Source organism: Bos mutus, chromosome 12 (genome assembly GCF_027580195.1).
Source record: "Bos mutus isolate GX-2022 chromosome 12, NWIPB_WYAK_1.1, whole genome shotgun sequence".
In the NCBI taxonomy this organism is placed as follows: Eukaryota; Metazoa; Chordata; class Mammalia; order Artiodactyla; family Bovidae; genus Bos; species Bos mutus.
The window spans coordinates 36,220,695-36,241,417 of NC_091628.1; the positions used below are offsets into that span (position 1 = coordinate 36,220,695).

At 39.7% G+C, this 20,723-nt stretch overlaps 1 protein-coding gene across 2 annotated transcripts in view; it reads right to left on the minus strand.

The window, feature by feature from the left end:
* The window catches only part of MPHOSPH8 (M-phase phosphoprotein 8), a 45,183-nt gene that overhangs the window by 19,818 nt on the left and 4,642 nt on the right, over nucleotides 1-20,723 (minus strand). For both annotated transcript variants that reach the window (XM_005888733.3, XM_070380561.1), the window contains exon 2: nucleotides 13,576-13,731. In XM_005888733.3, the coding sequence (XP_005888795.2) occupies nucleotides 13,576-13,731 (156 nt within the window). The remainder of the gene's footprint in view (nucleotides 1-13,575; nucleotides 13,732-20,723) is intronic.

Consider the following 20,723-nt stretch of genomic DNA (forward strand, 5'->3'; position numbering starts at 1 on the left):
GCTTCAGCAAGACCACCACCAAGTTTAATAAGGTAGTGGAAATGTGGTGGCATTGGCAAAACTTTCTGACTCTTCCTATAGCACTTCATAAAAAAGTGACTAGTGAAATAGGAGGGAGAGTGGTAAAGCACAGTCCTTAAAAGAATGACATGGCCCAAGGAGAGGACATAAATGGTTAGAACTAACCAGGTCTGACAAACCTAGACAGCGTATTTAAAAGCAGACACATCACTTTGCTGACAAAGTTCCGTATACTCAAAGCCATGGTTTTTCCAGTCATGTACAAATGTGAGAGTTGGACCATAAAGAAGGCTGAGAGCTCAAGAATTGATACTTTTGAATTTCGGTGCTGGAGAAGACTCTTGAGAGTCCCTTGGACAGCAAGGAGATCAAACCAGTCAATCCTAAAGGAAATCAACCCTGAATATCCATTGGAAGGACTGATGCTGAAGCTTCAATACTTTGGCCATCTGATGCAAAGAGCTGACTACCTGGAAAAGACACAAATGCTGGGAAAGACTGAGGGCATGAGAAGGGAGCAGCAGAGGATGAGATGGTTAGATGGCATCACTGACTCAATGACATGAGTTTGAGCAAACTCTGGGAGATAGTGAAGGACAGGGAAGCCTGGTGTGCTGCAGTTCATGGGGCCGAAAGAGTTGGACATGAGTTAAGTGACTGAACAATGAACAACCAGGTCCAAGATGATGAAGACGACTTCCACTAGACCTTGAGCCTCAGTGTACTCTCATTGTAACACACCAGCAGGCTACGTGACATACCCAGAGGCACCATGACAGTTCCAAGAAAATGAAAGTGCTAGTGGCTCCGCATGTCTGACTCTTTACGACCCCATGGACTGTAGTCTGCCAGGCTCCTCCTCCATCCATGGAATTTTCCAGGCAAGAATACTGGAGCGGGTAGCCATTTCCTTCTCCAGGGGCTCTTCCTCACCCAAAGATTGAACCTGGGCCTCTCAGGGAACCTGAGCCACCTAGGAAGTGTTGACAGTTCCAAGGTCGAGCACAAAAGGTCAACAAGTGGTCCAATTTCTGGAAATCCCCACCCCTTCCCCAAAACAGCTGGCATACTCCTCCCACTTATCAGCCTATAAAAACTTACTCACCTATAAAAAATATAGGTGAGTATAAAAAATTACTCACCTATAAAAACTGACAATCTCATAGCTTGGAGCTGCTCTTGCCTTCTGAGATGGCCCTCACTCTGTGGACTGTTTCTAAGTGAACTCACTTCTTACCCATCACTTTGTCTCTCACTGAATTCTTTCTGTGACATCAAGTACTTGAGCTTCATTAAGTCCCAGGTATGATCAGGGATTTAAAAAGACAGTGGGTTCAAGTCCCAACCTGAGGTACACAGTTTCACCAGGACAGCAAAACAACCCCCGCCCCCCACCCCATACCACAGACAACATCTACAACAAAATTAAGTGTCCAAGTATTTCAATGAACCCCAGAATATAAGCTGGTAGAACAAACACTGCAGGCGGTAAAGAATCCTCCTGCAACGTGGGAGACCTGGGTTTGATCCCTGGATTGGGAAGATCTCCTGGAGAAGGGAAAGGCTATCCACTCCAGTATTCTGGCCTGGAGAATTCCATGAACTGTATAGTCCATGACTGAGTGACTTTACTTTTCACTTTAGGAACAAACTAGTAACAGCAATAAGACCCCTGTGGTACAAATATCCACACAGGAGCAAGCAAAGGTAGCAAGGAGAATGGAAGAAATCACTCAAGAGTCTAGCGGGTCACCGGGAAGGGAGCTGCTGAAAGGGCAGGAGCTCTGGGCACTGAACCATGAAGGGATGGCCCAGGTTGAGCATTCTCTAGAGTAACCAGCCGATGCTCCCTGCCAGGTGTACCGGAAAAGGCCCCACCATGAGAAACTGCTGAGATCAGATTCCAAACAAAGAAGGGGAAAGAAAATAGAAGATTCAGATATAAGTGATGGTGGTGGCAGGCTGCCTATAGGGTCGCAAAAGAGTTGAACATGACTTAGTGACTAATCAACAGTGGTGGTGGTGGCAGGGTGAAACTAGAGCCCCCAAAACCCCTCATAAAGTCTGAGGTTATACTGTCTGATTCTTTATAAAATAAATAAAGCCTGCTCAGCAGTCATGAAGCTAAAAAATACTATCTTGTTCTCCTTTGCCTACTAAAATTTCAAAAAAGTAATTCATATAAATATAAGCAATATAAATTGATTAAAGCAGGGTATTTTATTAAATTGTTATAAGAGAAAGCAGACAAAGGAACAGAGTAATTAACCTAAAAAGAACAACAGGATGCAAGAGAGACACACCTACTGTTAGAAAGAAACAACAGGCCCCAAATGTGGTCGCTGATCCTAAGCCCACCAAGACAAATATCTAACGACACTCAGAATTATAAACCAGCAGTCTAGAGTTTCCTGATCAGCACTGGTGAAGGGTACTACTTGCTCTAATAGGACCCCCAGCCTCTCCGTGAGGGAAGGTGATCTGGTCTGAAATAGTCTCATAGTCTTTATTTTCTGCAGATGGTGACTGAAGTCATGAAATTAAAAGACGCTTGTTCCTTGGAAGAAAAGCTGTGACAAACCTAGACAGCATATGAAAAAGCAGAGATATTTCTTCGCCGACAAAGGTCCATCTAGTCAAAGCTATGGTTTTCCCAGTAGTCGTGTATGGATTTCAGAGTTGGACCGTAAAGAACACTGAGTGCTAAAGAATTGATGCATTTGAACTGTGGTGCTGGAGAAGACTCTTGAGAGTCCCTTGGACTGCAAGATCAAACCAGTCAATCCTAAAGGAAATCAAACCTTAATATTCATTGGAAGGACTGATGCTGAAACGGAAGCTTCAATACCTTGGCCACCTGATGCAAAGAACTGACTCACTGGAAAAGACCCTGGTGCTTGGAAAGACCGACGGCAGGAGAAGGGAACGACAGAGGATTAGATGGTTGGATGGCATCACTGACTCAATGGACACGAGTTTCAGCAAGCTCTGGGAGTTGGTAATGGACAGGGAAGCCTGCTGTGCTGCAGTCCATGGGGTTGCAAAGAGTCGGACAGGACTGAGCGACTGAACTGAATCGTCTCCATCTGCCAATTAACAACCTTTCCTTTCATGAGCTCCCTGGGGGCATCCTTCTGTTTGTTAGATAGATGCTGTCTGATTCATGAATTGGATAAAGCTAATCAGAGCTTCAAATTTACTCAGCTGAATTTTGGTTTATACAAAACAGTGAAAATAAAAAAATTTGAGGCATCAGGTAAAAAAGACCAAGTCATTTAAGAGAAAGAAACTCAGATTTGTCATTAGAGATCCGTATTTCAAACTGGGTGTGGAGGGAAAGGGAAGGATGTGAGAAAACAGGTACTAATCAACATCATCAAATAACCTATTTATCAAATTGATAACCACAGCAAAGAAAAAAAAGAATTAATCCAAGTAACTTCTGAACAATCAACACCAGAAATGAATACACTGTAGGAACAAAAACAACTGTAAATAAATTTGGAATTTCACAGTAGAATGGGCATAGTAAATCTGAAACTAATTTCTAGTTATTGCAGGGCTCAGTAAATGACTACATATAATATTGAAGAACATCAGAGTTCTCATGGAAGAAAAGAGAGACAGAACTAGACACTAAAAATGACAGGAAGACACAGTGGTGATGGACTGAAATTAGACATCAATATGAACTTGACTTAAAACTAACATGTATTTCCCCCTTTATCTCTGTCTAAAGGGCCTAGAAATAATGATATCCCAGTAGCAATAACTGCATCTTGCTTTCTAAATTCTATTCTGCCCTAAAAAGAATCAAGATTCCCTGAATAAAGGTTGGTGCCAGAGCTGGAGGAGAGTACATGGGGACACTTTGTCCAGGGAGCAAAGACATGCCCAGACAGACAGGGAAACCACAGGAGGACGCAGGAGCTCACCCACAGGGCCTCCCACCCAGGGGTGGGCCTGGTTTAACAACAGCAATCAAGTAAGAAGACTCCAAGAGTGTGTACCGCTACTTAAAAAATTTAACGGGGAGGGAGGAGCTGTTCTTTATAGGACACAAACTAAAAAGCTTAGAAAACAGAATTAGAAAAGTTGTTATTTGCAACCACCACAGTAATAACCAATTAAAGCAAAATTATTCAAAATTATCTTAAAATCATGGGTGAGAGGTTGTTGAAGAAGTGATTCTCACAGTCTGAAAGGTTACTTATTATAAGGTTACTTACTATTTTACAGGGGGAAAGTTCCCTTTAAAAGGGAACAAAAAATGATAGACCTCACTTTATCACATAATTGTAATTTAACACCAGCAATGAGATAACTGACACAGGACTCATCTATCGATGTCATGTACCTTTCCGATAGAATACATGTGCCCAATGTCTATGCTTAATCTACAAATCATCTAATTTCAATTTTGAAAATACGATTTGTGATTTAACATTAATTGGCATCCATCTAATTCCAATATGAAGAAGCTTCTATAAAACTACTGGCCTGGATTCTGAAAAGGAGGGGGGCTCTGAGGGGTATTAGATGAGAGGAAACCGAGAAGACAGGACAGAGCTCGGTGACGGACCCCCCCAGGACCACCAGGAAACCCACACAGTGTGGCCAGACTCCGGCTGCACCTGGGACAAAAGTGCTGCTGCCGGACGCTGCTGAGGTGTCACGGGCCCTGACACAGAAGAGGGTCTCTGCTGCGTCGAACATACACACGCAGAAACCAAGGGCAAAGCCTGCAACTCAATCAAGAAAGCAACTCACCAGAAAGCTACCCCTCTGCTTTAAGCAAGTTCTGCAGGACACCTGTCTACAGAACTACTTGCCTGTAGGAGACCTTCTCAAATTTCCCTCAATCCTGAAGAGTTGACAACTGACTTCCACCTTCTTGAAACAGCGGTGATGCCTTGTTTCCAAACAGAATACACTGTTTTTACTTAAATTTTCTGCATTGATAAAGGGGGCAAAGTAAGAACTGTTATATCTTCTTGGAGAATTTAAACTTTCCTCATTATGTAATGTCTCTTTGTCAACTGTGATTTTTTTAAGTGACTCATTTTTAGTCAGTCTTTCCAAAGCATTTAATGAAGTTTTCTTTGCAAAAAAGAAAAAAAAGAAGGGGAGAAAGCAGGGTGGTGGTGGGGGGCGAAGAGGAAGAACAGACAAAGCTTTGACTGCTTCAAAAAATTTTTAAATGAATTCTAAAACTGAATTTTTCCCCCCAAAATACAGTCAATCTTATAGTCAGATTATCAGAGGGAACAGAGTTAATAAGAAAAAGTAGTCTACAAATAATAAATGCTGGAGAGGGTGTGGAGAAAAGGGAACCCTCTTACACTGTTGGTGGGAATGCAAACTAGTACAGCCACTATGGAGAACAGTGTGGAGATTCCTTAAAAACTGGAAATAGAACTGCCTTATGATCCAGCAATTCCACTGCTGGGCATACACACAGAGGAAACCAGAAGGGAAAGAGACACGTGTACCCCAATGTTCATCGCAGCACTGTTTATAATAGCCAGGACATGGAAGCAACCTAGATGTCCCTCAGCAGATGAATGGATAAGAAAGCTGTGGTACGTATACACAATGGAGTATTACTCAGCCATTAAAAAGAATACATTTGAATCAGTTCTAATGAGGTGGATGAAACTGGAGCCTATTATACAGAGTGAAGTAAGCCAGAAGGAAAAACATCAATATAGTGTACTAACGCATGTATATGGAATTTAGAAAGATGGTAACAATAACCCGGTGTACGAGACAGCAAAAGAGACACTGATGTATAGAACAGTCTTATGGACTCTGTGGGAGAGGGAGAGGGTGGGAAGATTTGGGAGAATGACATTGAAACATGTAAAATATCATGTAAGAAACAAGTTGCCAGTCCAGGTTCGATGCACGATACTGGATGCTTGGGGCTAGTGCACTGGGATGACCCAGAGGGATGGTATGGGGAGGGAGGAGGGAGGAGGGTTCAGGATGGGGAACGCATGTATACCTGTGGCGGATTCATTTTGATATTTGGCAAAACTAATACAATTTGTAAAGTTTAAAAATAAAATAAAATTTTAAAAAAATAAATAAATGTAACACAGAGACAAAATTAATGAATAAAGAGTAAATATTGTAAAAAAAAAGAAAAAGTATCCCACACACACCACCAGCTCCCCAATCTACATTTCTAGCCAAAATCTTCCTCTTCAATTCAGACCAGACCCATGTTTCCAACGGGAGACTGGCCATCTTCACCTGGACAACAAGCAAGTAACTACAGTCTCATGTGTTCAAAACTGGAGCTGTTCCCTAAATAACATCATGATGTATCTAGGTTCCCAATCCAGTAATTCGAGTTGTCTCTTGAGTCCGCTCTTCCCTCAGCCACTGACGGTTGTGCATCAATTCTGCACCTCACCACCTCAACTCAGCTCCTCCCTTTTCCCCTTCCAGAGTCAGTCAGGACCACAGCGTCTCAGAATCATCTTCCCAGTAATGAAAGTAGTAAAGGCAAAGGAATGTCAGAATTACAAAATCACAAGCTGTAATGAAATAATGATTCCAGGCAATGACCATCAGTGGCTCATAAAACCTACACATGAAATGTGAGGATTTGTCACATGGATCAGACTGAAACTCATCTCGGAGATTCTGTTAACCTCAAGGGAGAGGAGTCAACTAGACAAGATGGGCATTCTGACAGGTCACAGCAAGGCTCACGACCATCTGTGCAAAATATCAATAAAAAAGCCAATAAACTCCCGTGCAATCCTGCTTCTCCATCTGCTACCAGTTCACAAAAACATGGAGGGACAGAGGAACACGTTAACAGACACCATGTGCTCAAAATCTAGAATACGGGAAACTCTACAGAAAAATAATCTGGTCTCTTCATCTAATAGACATGATGGGGAAAAATGGAGGAAGGTTACAGGAAAAAGCTGTTATAGATTAAGAGAGATGCAGAGATTATCAAGGATATATAATATCCAGACCTTTTTCGAATCCTAGTTCAATCAAGTCAACAAAGACATGCTTTGTTTGAGACAACTGAGAGAAACTGAACAGATTAGATATTAGAAGATATTAAGAAAAAAGTGTAACTTCACATTGTGAAACTATCTAGCTGATTTCAAATGAATCGCTGGGTTAGTTGCACTGGGGTGATCCAGCCCTGGAATAACTGGCCAGATTCAATGAAGTCAGGATATAAAAATTAGTTACCAACTGATAAACAGGTATTAGATGATAGAAAGGAATTAGTGTTAACTTTTAAAATAACTAAAAAGCGAATAAAATTAAAACCACACGTATCACAAACCTGAGCACTTTCAGTACACTAGTAATGTCTTTTTACTTACTTGAATAGTTTCACACACACAACAAGCATATTATTTATTATATAAACTAGGGAAAATCTGAAAATGAAGGGGGGCTCTGATCATGATTACAGTAAGTCAACAGGCATACACTGGGGCTGACTCAGTCACTCTCCTCCTCTAGGTCAACACCTGATGAACAAGGTGTTATGACAAAATCACCGCACAATATACACCCCCCTCAAGGTCACTCCCTCTAGCTAATCACCTCTGGGAAGCATGAGCTCTTCGACAGTGCAACCACTGCTCAAATAACTTTTGGAAGTGCACTTTTGCACTGTTAGACCATCATCTCATGCATTTTTTTGCACACAAAAAGGAGGCGTCATTAGAAATTATTTTCTTGCATGACATTCACATTCTTATGAAGACAACTGCAAAACAGTAAGTTTAAAAATATTTTGGTTCATGGCACTACTGGAATAAATGTTTACTTCACAAAATATACACTTTTAAAAATAAAGCTCATTTGGGTGTGCAAATTCTCATTTGTTTTATATTAAAACGAATTAGCCAGTATTACTTTATAGCCAGTATTTCAAGAAGCTAAAAAAACTAGCCTCAGAAAATTTTTAAAATAAAGGCAAAACTATCTCTTAGCTGAGGAGTAGGGACACAGGTTAATTATTAAAATACACATCTGTTTGCTGGCTAGAATATGTACTGATAAAAAATTATTTTAAAAGAAAGGCAGAAGGCAAGTATATGGAACTATTCTTAAAAGTAAGATCACACATGGACAACTTGTAAGGCTTCTCAAGAACAAAAGATAGATATGATCTATTCTCATAAAACTACGACCATTTAAGAGTCTGGCCCATATAAGACACTTGATATTTACTTAAAAAAAAAAAAAAAAAAATGCTACCCCTAAAAAAGAAAACCAGGAAGGTAAAAGCAGTAAAATGTTGCTGGGATGGTCCAGCAGAGGTTATTCTTTGTCATGTAACATCATCATCAGAGCTCTCAAGGAAACCAGCCAGTGCCTAGCTGTGGATTTTTAGTTGACTAAAACTGAAGGTCTAGACTGTATCACACAAATCAACATTAAACAATACTTCATTGCTTTTTTAAAAAAATCTCAAACTGCCGGATGGTCAGCAAAAGATAAAGGTATCCAAATGCTAAAAAAAAGTATTTTAATGAACAAATACCATTTCTGCATGATGTATATTTTCTGGTGAATAGAATCAACAATCACTTTTTGGTAGAAACCATTTCTGTTTCTGTGATGCTGACTGAGTCCTGAACAAGTAGGGTTCCCAGAATTGGTAACATTTTTCCATAAGACAAAGATTTTGGTGATAGGCAAATATCGTTTTTTACAGGCGGCACATGTCTGTTTCTTACATGAACAGTGATGACGAGATGAATGAAGCATTTTCTCCTACTCTCTACTTCTACACCTAGAGTGAAAGAATCACAAGAACTTATGAACAGCAAAACTATTTTGCTAAAGTGGGAAAAGGTTAATGAGTAGTTGCATTTTTGCCATAGGCTTGTCTACTGACACCATTAGGTTAATAATTAGGTTGAAAGTCATAGCAATATAAATACTGGAATACTGTATAAATATGGGCTTCCCTAGTGGCTCAGACGGTAAAGAATCTGCCCATAATCTGGGACCTATGTTCGATCCCTGAGTCAAGAAGATCCCCTAGAGAAGGGAAAGGCTACCCACTCCAGTATTCTTGCCTGGAGAATCCCATGATGGACAGAGGAGCCTGGAGGGCTAAAGTCCATGAGGTCGCAAAGAGTCAGACACAACTGAGTGACTAACACATTCATTTTCACACACTGTTATATTTAAAATGGGTAACCAACAAGGTCCTACTGTATACCCCAGGGGACCTCTGCTCAATGTTAATATGGCAGCCTGGATAGGAGGGGAGTTTGGGAGAGAATGGATACATGTATATGCATGGCTGAGTTGCTCTGTTATGCACCTGAAACAATCACAATGTTGTTAATCAGCTATACCCCAATATAAAATAAAAAATAATAATAAAGAGAAATAGAGATTTCAGTCTTATAAAGATTCAAAACATTATTAGTGCCTGGAATTTTAAGTTATTTATAAAATAGTAAGGACAACTTAGAAAAAGACTTTCTAGTTGAAAAGTATCTCCCATTAGGACAAGGATTTTTAAGCTTAAGAAGCAGCCTCAAACCCAGCAGTCTATCAGGAGTCGTTCTCATCTAGACTCCTGTGCAAGCTGGGTTGAAGCAGAGCCCTGGTGACGTGATGGGACAACAAAGCCAGTGTTCTATGAGTCAAGACTTTCTGAGAAAAGTTTCAGCAAACTTATCTCACTAATCAGGGAGTAAAGTTAAAGATAAATTTAAGAAAACTCAATCAAAATGTCTAACTTTTGAGAGCTGCTGCTGCTGCTGCTAAGTCGCTTCAGTCGTGTCCGACTCTGTGTGACCCCATAGATGGTAGCCCACCAGGCTCCACCGTCCCTGGGATTCTCCAGGCAAGAACACTGGAGTGGGTTGCCATTTCCTTCTCCAATGCATGAAAGTGAAAAGTGAAAAGTGAAAGTGAAGTTGCTCAGTTGTGTCCGACTCTTAGCGACCCCACAGACTGTAGCCCACCAGGCTCCTCCGTCCAGAGGATTTTCCAGGCGAGAGGACTGGAGTGGGGTGCCATTGCCTATGAACCAATCACCTAGTACGATGGGTGGATTTGTATGTATGTATTTTTAATGAAAGAAATAGGGAAGGAGGAAGTAGGCACCCATTCTAGAAAAGTGAAGTATGACTATAGCAAAACACTTAAGGAAAAAAGGCTCTAATCTGAACTCATAAAGTATTTCCTTTACAAAAATTTAAAAAGCACTAAAGAATTTCCTTAGTAATTTAAAAACTATTTATTAAAGACCCTGCCACTACACCATACATTTTAAAAACTGGTAATTCCACTCTTCTAAATCAATTTTAAACTACAGCCTAAACCAAAAGAAAGCCTACCATAGTGTCTGGCTCTATCAGTACTAACTGGTGAACTGAGCCTAGTTACTTAGCTCATTTGAGCCTCAGTTTTCCAGTCTAGTCCATAAAAGTGCTGGCCGGGTATCTGGTACATACAGAGTACAAGCACTAGCCAGGCAGAGGTGCCTCTATCACTACAATTATTATTAACAACCATTACACACAGTCAAGTCCTAATATTGCTTTTGTCATTTAAAAGATACTAAGTATGTAGTAAAATTCAAACTGTAGGGAAAGAAGGGATCAATATTCAGTCCTTAAAATAAAAACTTCAATAAGAAATTTTGTTGTGAGTGATTTTCACTGTATATTAATAGTTCTAAGTTCAAGAACATTTGTCAGTCTAAAAAATGAAAATTATTTCTAATAAAAAAGAAAACTAAAAGCAAAAAGAAGAAACTGCACAAGAGTAGCTTTGATTTATAAATAAAAGTTATAAATGAAACTTATAGTAAAACAGGAAATTCTCAGAAGATTCATAAATAAAGTCAATTCAATAATGTGTAGAATACAAGAATCAAAGATAAAACAACGGATAAACCCCTAGAAGGAAACTCTTGAGCCAATTTGTGCATTAATTTTAACATTATCCCACTTTCAACCACCATCAAGTCTTTTTACAAACTGCTGATGAAGGAAGTTTAACTCATCTGAGTTCCTTTGAATCCGTTACCCTTCCTTAGCATCAACAAGTGGGAAAAACAATAAAGTGGCTAAAAACTGAAGTGGATAAAATCAGACTTGTGAATAATCTGAAATAGATTAAAAGTATAGCTTTTAAGTTATAGATTAAAAACTATAGCTTTATAAAGTGATCTAAGAATTGTTTTAATTAGCAGACAAGTCAGACTTAGAAATATGTTACTAAAGGTGATTAGTTTTACTAATCACTATTTCACACCAAATAGCTGTGAAAAGAAGAGAAGCAAAAAGCAAAGGAGAAAAGGAAAGATATACCCATTTGAATTCAGAGTTCCAAAGAATAGCAAGTAGAGATAAGAAAGCCTTCTTCAGTGATCAGTGCAAAGGAAAAGAGGAGAACAATAGAATGGGAAAGACTAGCAATCTCTTCAAGAAAATTAGAGATACCAAGGGAACATTTCATGCAAAGATGGGCTCAATAAAGGACAGAAATGGTATGGACCTAACAGAAGCAGACGATATTAAGAAGAGGTAGCAAGAATACACAGAAGAACTGTACAAAAAAGATCTTCACGACCCAGATAATCACGATGGTGTGTTATCACTCATCTAGACTCAGACATCCTGGAATGTGAAGTCAAGTGGGTCTTAGAAAGCATCACTACGAACAAAGCTAGTGGAGGTGATGGAATTCCAGTTGAGCTATTTCAAATCCTAAAAGACGATTTTAAAGTACTTCACTCAATATTTCAGCAAATTTGGAAAATTCAGCAGTGGCCACAGGACTGGAAAAGGTCAGTTTTCATTCCGATCCCTAAGAAAGACAATGCCAAAGAATGCTCAAACTACCGCATACTTGCACTCATCTCACATGCTAATAAAGTAATGCTCAAAATTCTCCAAGCCAGGTTTCTCCAATACGTGAACTGTGACCTTCCAGATGTTTAAGCTGGTTTTAGAAAAGGCAGAGGAACCAGAGATCAAATTGCCAACGTCTGCTGGATCATTGAAAAAGCAAGAGAGTTCCAGAAAAACATCTATTTCTGCTTTATTGACTATGCCAAAGCCTTTGACTGTGTGGATCACAATAAACCGTGGAAAATTCTGAAAGAGATGGGAATACCAGACCACCTGACCTGCCTCTTGAGAAATCTGTATGCAGGTCAGGAAGCACCAGTTAGAACTGGACATGGAACATTAGACTGGTTCCAAATAGGAAAAGGAGTATGTCAAGGCTGTATATTGTCACCTTACTTATTTAACTTATATGCAGAGTACATCATGAGAAATGCTGGGCTGGAGGAAGCACAAGCTGGAATCAAGATTGCCAGGAGAAATATCAATAACCTCAGATATGCAGATGACACCACCCTTATGGCAGAAAGTGAAGAACTGAAGAGCCTCTTGATGAAAGTGAAAGTGGAGAGTGAAAAAGTTGGCTTAAAGCTCAACATTCAGAAAACGAAGATCATGGTATCCGGTCCCATCACTTCATGGTAAATAGATGGAGAAACAGTGGAAACAGTGTCAGACTTTATTTTTCTGGGCTCCAAAATCATTGCAGATGGTGACTGCAGCCATGAAATAAAAAGACGCTTACTCCTTGGAAAAAAAGTTATGACCCATCTAGACAGCGTATTAAAAAGCAAGAGACATTACTTTGCCAACAATGGTCCATGTAGTCAAGGCTATGGTTTTTCCAGTGGTCATGTATGGATGTGAGAGTTGGACTATAAAGAAAGCTGAGTGCCAAAGAATTGATGCTTTTGAACTATGGTGTTGGAGAAGACTCTTGAGAGTCCCTTGGACTGCGTGGAGATCAAACCAGTCCATCCTAAAGGAAATTAGTCCTGAATGTTCACTGGAAGGACTGATGTTGAAGCTGAAATTTCAATACTTTGGCCACCTGATGCAAAGAGCTGACTCATTTGAAAAGACCCTGATGCTGGGAAAGATCGAAGGTGAGAGGAGAAGGGGACGACAGAGGATAAGATGGTTGGATGGCATCACCGACTCAATGGACATGAGTCTGCGTAAACTCTGGGAGTTGGTGATGGACAAGGATGCCTGGTGTGCTGCAGTTCATGAGGCTGCAAAGAGTCGGACATGAGTGAGCAACTGAACTGAATTGAAAGCTGATTAAATATAAAAGTGTGTGTTGTATCTGCAGTAGTAACGTGAATAGCACAAAAGGTATTCCTCAGGTATACAAAAACAGAATGTTCACATCATGGACAAACAAACAAAATTCCCCACGTCTCTTTTCTCCCCACTTTCTTCTTACTTGGAACTTAATCAACATGTCCAAACTATAGCTGTTTGTCACCTGCAATCACAGGCTGGCTACAGAAAGAACAGTTTGGCAAAAATCAATGAAAGCATTCTATGAGAATCAATTGGCTATACAGAGCTTACAATAAACATGCTGTATATTTCATTTTTCCTTGTAAATTCCATACTGTACATTTTGTATACCATTATATTTATAGTAAATTTATTATATTAAAAAAAACCACTAAGAGATAAAATATAATACCTGGATATCTTTCTTCACTGATTTAGCTTTGTTATCTGCAATTTTCTTCCTAAATTCAAGAAGAACTTCCTTACAGTCCTCAAGGTGAATCTCAGGCTCCCAGGTATCATCATCTGCTGTGTATCCTTTCCATCGAACCTTATAAAGGACCTTACCCTGTAACATAAATTAAAAACAGGCAAATAAAAGGTATTAGACTTGATTATAGTTCCAAAGCCATACGGTTGCTGAGAACAAATGAATCAACTTAGAATGGAGATTAAAATCATGATAAAGAATGTTCATCTAAAAAAAAATTCATCTCCTGAGATCATTTGTGAATTCCTTAAAACATGTAATGAAATTCTACCCAGTCCAAGTCCAGCTAAAGTTTCTCCTCTGAGGGCAACTGCTTACCACAGTGGAATAATAAGACATCAGTCACATTTTAACTTCTGTCCCCTCCTAACATGAACTGGCCTAAAAGCATCTCTTAAAATGTTCTAAGACAGAAACCAGTGATTCCAAGTTTCTGGGGAGGAGAGCGGAAGGAGAGTTCATCTTCAATCTGTTTTATATATGGTATTTTTCACTTAATAAGTAATTTTTAAATTAAAAAAAATAAAATTTTAAGTAACAACAACAATAAAATGTGTGTGTGGGGGGAGTTCTTCTCCTGAAGCAAGTGGCCTTAAAAAAAAGTATCCCTTGTGGTCCAGTGGTGAAGTCTCAGCACTCCCAATGCAGGGGGCCCAGGTTCAATCTCTGGTCAGGGAACTATATCCCACTTGTTCCAACTAAAGACCCCAGGTGGTGCAACGAAGACCTGGCACGGCCTAATAAGTAAATAAATAAATATGAAAAAAAAAAAAAAAAGTATCACACCAAAGGCAAAAACAACAGAAGCAAAAAAGTCACACTACATCAAACTAGAAAGCTTCTACATAGCAAAGCAAGTCATCAACAAAATGAAAAGGCAACCGCCTGAATGGGAAGATACCTGCAAGTCGTGTATCTGATAAAGAGTCAAATTCAAAACATATAAAGAACTGAGAACTTCCAGTGGTTAAGACGCCAGGCTTCCAATGCAGGGCTGTGGATTCGATCCCTGATCAGGGAACTAAGATCCTGCGTGCCACGTGGCCAAAAAAACAAAAGAGAGAACCGATACAACTACACAGTAAAAAAAAAAAACAAACCAATCGGATTAAGAAATAGGCAACTGTGCTTCCCTTCAGTGGTGAAGAATCTGCCTGCCAATGCAGGAGACACAGGTTTGATCCCCGATTCAGGAAGATCCCACATACCAAGGAGCAACTAACCCCGTGCACCACAACTACTGAGCCTGTGCTCTAGAGCCGGGGAGCCACACAAGATAAGCTACTGCAATATAACTAAAGTAGCCCCCCTCACCACCACTAGAAAAAAGCTTGTGCAGCAATGAAGACCTAGCACAACCAAAATAAATGTAAAAAACCCGAGATATTACCTCACACCTACTAGGTCAAACAAACAAAACCACAGAAAATAACAAGTGTTGGTGAGGATGTAGAGAAATGAGAACCTTCTCACACTGACGGTGGGTATGTAAAATGATACAACTGCTATGGAAAACAGTTCAGCAATTCCTCAAAAAGTTAAAGAGAATTACCTCATAATCCAGCAATTCCACTATGAGGCATATATCCCAAAGAACTGAAAACAGAGACATATTTGAACACACATTTCAGAGCAGCATTATTCACGATAGCTATAGTGGAAAACAACCCAATCAGTCAATCAATAGATGAATGTATAATCAAAACGTGGTATTCAGTCTTAAAAGGGGAGGAGATTCTGACACATGCTATGACATGGATGAACCTTACAAACATGCTAGGTGAAATAAGCCAGGCACAGGAGGAAAATATTTATGATTCTATTTACATGAAGCACCTACAACATGGAAACTCACTGAGACAGAAAGGAGACAGGGGCTGAGAGAGAGAGAAAAGGGAATCAGTGTTTAATGGGGACAGAATTTCACTTTGGGAAGATGGAAAAGTTCCGGAGCTGGACAGAGGTGCTGCTGCACATCAATGTGGATGTACTTAATTACCCCTCAACTGTACACTGAAGAGTGGTTACAGTGGAAAATTCAAGATACACATATAGAATGCATATGTATGTGTTAATCGCTCAGTTATGTCCAACTTTTTGTGACCCCATGGACTGTAGTCCACCAGGCTCCTTTATCCATGAGATTTCCCAGACAAGAATACTGGAGTGGATTGCTATATCCCTTCTCCAGGGGATTTTCCCGACCCAGGGATCAAACTCAAGTCTCCTTCATTGCAGGCAGATTCTTTATCATCTGAGCCACCAGGGAAGCCCATATACATAAACTACAACAAAAACATTTTAAAGTTCCTTGTTGTGTCTTTTGTCCATTTTTCTTGTTCATTTATAAGAATTTTTCTTTTTAAAACCTTTGTTTTTGGTCATGGCACGCATCTTGCAGGATCTTAGCTCCCCGACCAAGGATCAAACCTGGGCCACAGCAGGCACAGAGTCCTAACCACCAGACTACTAGAGAGGTCCCTTTCTTTTTAATACTTGATGACTATTAAGTCTTTGTCATATATATTCCAAATTCTTGCTTTTCTAGATTTCTGATTTTTTTTTCTCCTTAATGCCCAACTTCACTGAGAAGCAAGAATGCCCTCAATTCAATAGTTCCCGCACAATCTGCAGAGCACCATTCTGGCTCTGCTTTTAACACTGTCTGATTTTATTCACACAGCCACCAAGGCCACAAGCTTTCCAAGCTGAGTGCCCTCCCAGGTCAGCCCCCAGTCATGCCCACACTGCTTTCCAGACACTCTGCTACCTGTAGGAAGACTCAGTATCAGCCTTTAAAAGGGTGAGAAAGTGAAAGATGATGGGAAAAGTATATAGCCTCTTAACTTTCAACAATAATCCTGAAAATCTTTATAATTTTAAAATAATAATTAAGAGCCTACGTAGGAACTTCCCGGTGGTCCAGTGGTTAAGACTCTCTGGTTCCACTACAGGGTGAGCAGGCTCTCTTAGTACCTGGTCAGGGAACTAAGATCCCGCTGCTGCTAAGTTACTTCAGTGGTGTCCAACTCTGTGCGACCCCATAGACAGCAGCCCACCAGGCTCCCCCATCCCTGGGATTCTCCAGGCAAAAATCCTGGAGTGGGTTGCCATTTTCTTCTCCAATGCACGAAAGTGAAAAGTCAAAGTGAAGTCGCTCAGTTGTGTCCGACTCTTAGCGACCTCATGGACTGCAGCCTACCAGGCTCCTCCATCCATGGGATTTTCCAGGCAAGAGTACTGGAGTGGGGTAAGATCTCGTAAAGTGGCCAAAAAAAGAAAAAGTCTGTCAGTTTAATGGTTCAGTTATGCAGCTGTGGGGGCGGGGGCAGGGGAGGAGTGATTATACCAACTGAAAATGTATGCACATTTTTTTTAGCAAAAGTGTGGAAAAAGAGAATTAGTATACAACATTGCAAGAGCTTCTATGAAGGTGTAGTTAAAACCAGATACACCAAGGTGAGACAGCATGGTTGCATGATGCTGAACTCCGCTGTACCAATGGAGGCAAAGGAAAAAAACCTTAGTCAATAGTGTGCTGTACTGCCTTCAAGCAGCAGTATTCTTGGTCTTGGTAGGAGTATCACACGAGAAGTTACACTGTTACAACAGAGTGGAAAAACCCCTTAATGTACCAACAATAGGGCATGGAAACAAATGATCCTTGCTTTGGGGCCACCTGATTTTTGTGTGGATAAAAATAATGCTAAATTTATTACTCAAGGGAGCTTTAAAAAAAAACACCATTTACTTTCATATGAGCAGAAAAAAAAAGGTATATAGAGGAAAAAAAACAAAGCCAATATTAACAACTGGGGGATATGAGTGAAGGCATGTGGGAGATTCTACACAATTCTTGCAGCTTTTCTGATTTAAGGAAAAAAAAAAACAAACTAGTAAAGCTTTATTTCAACAATGAACATAGATATAAATTTAATATTAGTTATCAATTAAGTTTGATCTAGTCAATGACAATGAAGAATATTAATAATCATTTTTGAGTATAAGGAGTACATTCTCAATTTTAGCTCCAGACTTGACTGATAAATAACAGCCTTTATTTCAGCAGTTTTGCTTCATTCATTCATTCAACAGATGTTTACTGAGGGTCACTATGTGTACAGCAGTATACAAAAGAAATGAAATCGTTGAATTATACTTCTTTTTTTAATAGGAATAATGTCAACCCATATATTGCCCAAGACTTTGCTGTATACTAAAAAATTTCATGACAGTCCTGGGATCTATAAACTTATCTTCAAAACTACCATAATCTCTATTTTCTTGGTAGCTGAGCTTAACCCATGAGCCAAACTATAAGGAAGGAGATGGTCCTCCTATCCTCTTAAGATTCTATATACTAGATAATTAGTTAAAAAAAAAAAAAAAAATCTCAAGGCCAGTGAGTCTGAGTGTATTATGAACATGAAATTAAAAAAAAAAAAGCACAACTGTAATTAGGCACTTTAATGGACTTCAAGTATATTAATAATAAAAGCAAGAACTTCCCTGGAGGTTCAATGGTTAAGACTGCACTTCTCATGTGGTGTTGGGGGATCAATCCCTGGTCAGGATGCCTTGTTTCAAGGCAATAAATAAATAAAAGAAGTAAAAATAGCGAATATATTCTAAAATGGTGAGGCAAAAAATGAGTAATAAAAGAAGTAAAAATATCTGGTATCTTTTAGTACTGCTTTAAACACATCACAAAAAATGACAGTTATACTAATCAATAATATGAAGAATATGAAGTATGAACTGACTCATCTGAAAAGACCCTGATGCTGGGAAAGACTGAAGGCGGGAGGAGAAAGGGATGATAGAGGATGAGATGGTTGGATGGCATCACCAACTCAATGGACAAGAGTCTGAGTAGACTTGGGGAGTTGGTGATGGACAGGGTAGCCCGGTGGACTGCAGTCCATGGGGTTGCAAAGAGCTGGACACGACCAAGCGACTGAACTGAAACTGAATGAAACAGAGAATAGCCTCCTGCATTCAAATTATTCTCACATTACTTCCCCATTCTCCCACAGTTTCAAGTTCTTAACTAATGGTTCATTTGCTTGCTGGCAGATATATTATAGGTTTCAAGTAACCCAATTGGGCCCTGGTGGATCAAATGATAAACAATTAGCCTACAATGCAGGAGACCTGGGTTCAATCCCTGGGTAGGGAAGATCGCCTGGAGAAGGGAATGGCGACCCAGTCCAGTATTTTTGCCTGGAGAATCCCATGGACAGAGGAGTCTGGCAGGCTGCAGTCCATGGGGTCACAGAGTTGGACACCACTGAGTGACTGAGTTGAACGGTTTCAAGACAATTAATCAGGCAAATATTCAATGTAAAACAACATAAGAACTTACGTCAGTGAAAGTAAAAAATCCTTTTAAAGCGCATGAAACATTTATGAATACTCAAATGTTTGGAAATTAAGCAATGTATTTGTACACAATTTATGGAAATTGGAAAATAATGTTATCTGAATGAAAACAAACATAATTTATGAACTGCAACTAAAGTAAGATGAGAACATAATTTAACATAACATAAAGGTATGTTATTTGAAAAAAGAAAGGCTAAGAACAGTGAGCTATGCAAAGGAAACTATAAATAAGGTGAAAAGACAACCCTCAGAATGGGAGAAAATAATAGCAAATGAAACAACTGACAGAGTTAGATTAATTTCCAAAATATACAGGCAGCTCATACAACTCAATACCAGAAAAACAAACAACCCAATTAAAAAGCGCAAAAGACCTAAACAGACATTTCTCCTAAGAAGACATACAGATGGCTAATAAACACAAGAGATGCTCAAAACCACTCATTATTAGAGAAATGCAAAGCAAAACTACAATGAAATATCACCTCATGCCAGACAGAATGGCCATAATCAAAAAATCCACAAATAACAAGTGCTGGAGAGGGTATCAAGAAAAGGGAACCACTACACCCGATGGCACCCCACTCCAGTACTCTTGCCTGGAAAATCCCATGGAAGGAGGAGCCTGGTAGGCTGCAGTCCATGGGGTCTCGAAGAGTCAGACACGACTGAGTGACTTCACTTTCACTTTTCACTTTCATGCATTAGAGAAGGAAATGGCAACCCACTCCAGTGTTCTTGCCTGGAGAATCCCAGGGATGGGGGAGCCCGGTGGGCTGCCGTCTATGGGGTCGCACAGAGTTGGACACGACTGAAGCCCCTTAGCAGCAGCAGCAGCACACTGCTAGTGGGAACATAAATTGATACAGCCACTGTGGAAGACAGTATTGAGATTCCTTTAAAAACTAGGAATAAAACTACCATACAACAGTCCTGCTACTGGGCATATACCCTGAAGAAACCAATACTGAAAAAGACACATGTACCCCAATGTTCACCACAGCACTATTTACAATAGCCAAGACATGGAAGCAACCTAGATGTCCATCAACAGATGAACTGATAAAGAAGCTGTGGTACGTATATACAATCACATCAGCCATGAAAAGGAACTCTTTTGAGTCAGTTCTAATGAGGTGGATGAACCTAGAACCTAATATATAGAGTGAAGTAAGTCAGAAAGAAAAAAACAATATCTTATATTAATGCATATATATGGGATCTAGAAGGAAGATACTGACAAATGTTTGCAGAACAGCAGTGGAGACACAGACATAGAGAACAGACTTATGGACAAGGGTGAGTGAGATGAATGGAGAGAGCAGCATGAATGCATACACACCAACATATGTAAATAGACAAGCAATGGGAGTTTGCTATATGACTCAGGGAACTCATACTGGGGCTCTGTAATAACCTAGAGAGGTGGGATGGGAGGGAGGTGGGAGGGAGATAAGAGGGGAGGAGACATATGTACATCTATGGTTAATTCATGTTGATGTATGACAAATCAAACAAATACTGTAAAACAATCATCAATTAAAAATAAATATTTTTTTAAAAAGCTGTGCACCCATCTCAAGATGTTAGAAAAAGACCAACAAATAAAGAAAGAAAATCATAAAGAAAAAGCAGAAATAAATGAAATAATTAAGAACTATATAATCTAATATTAAAAAGGATAA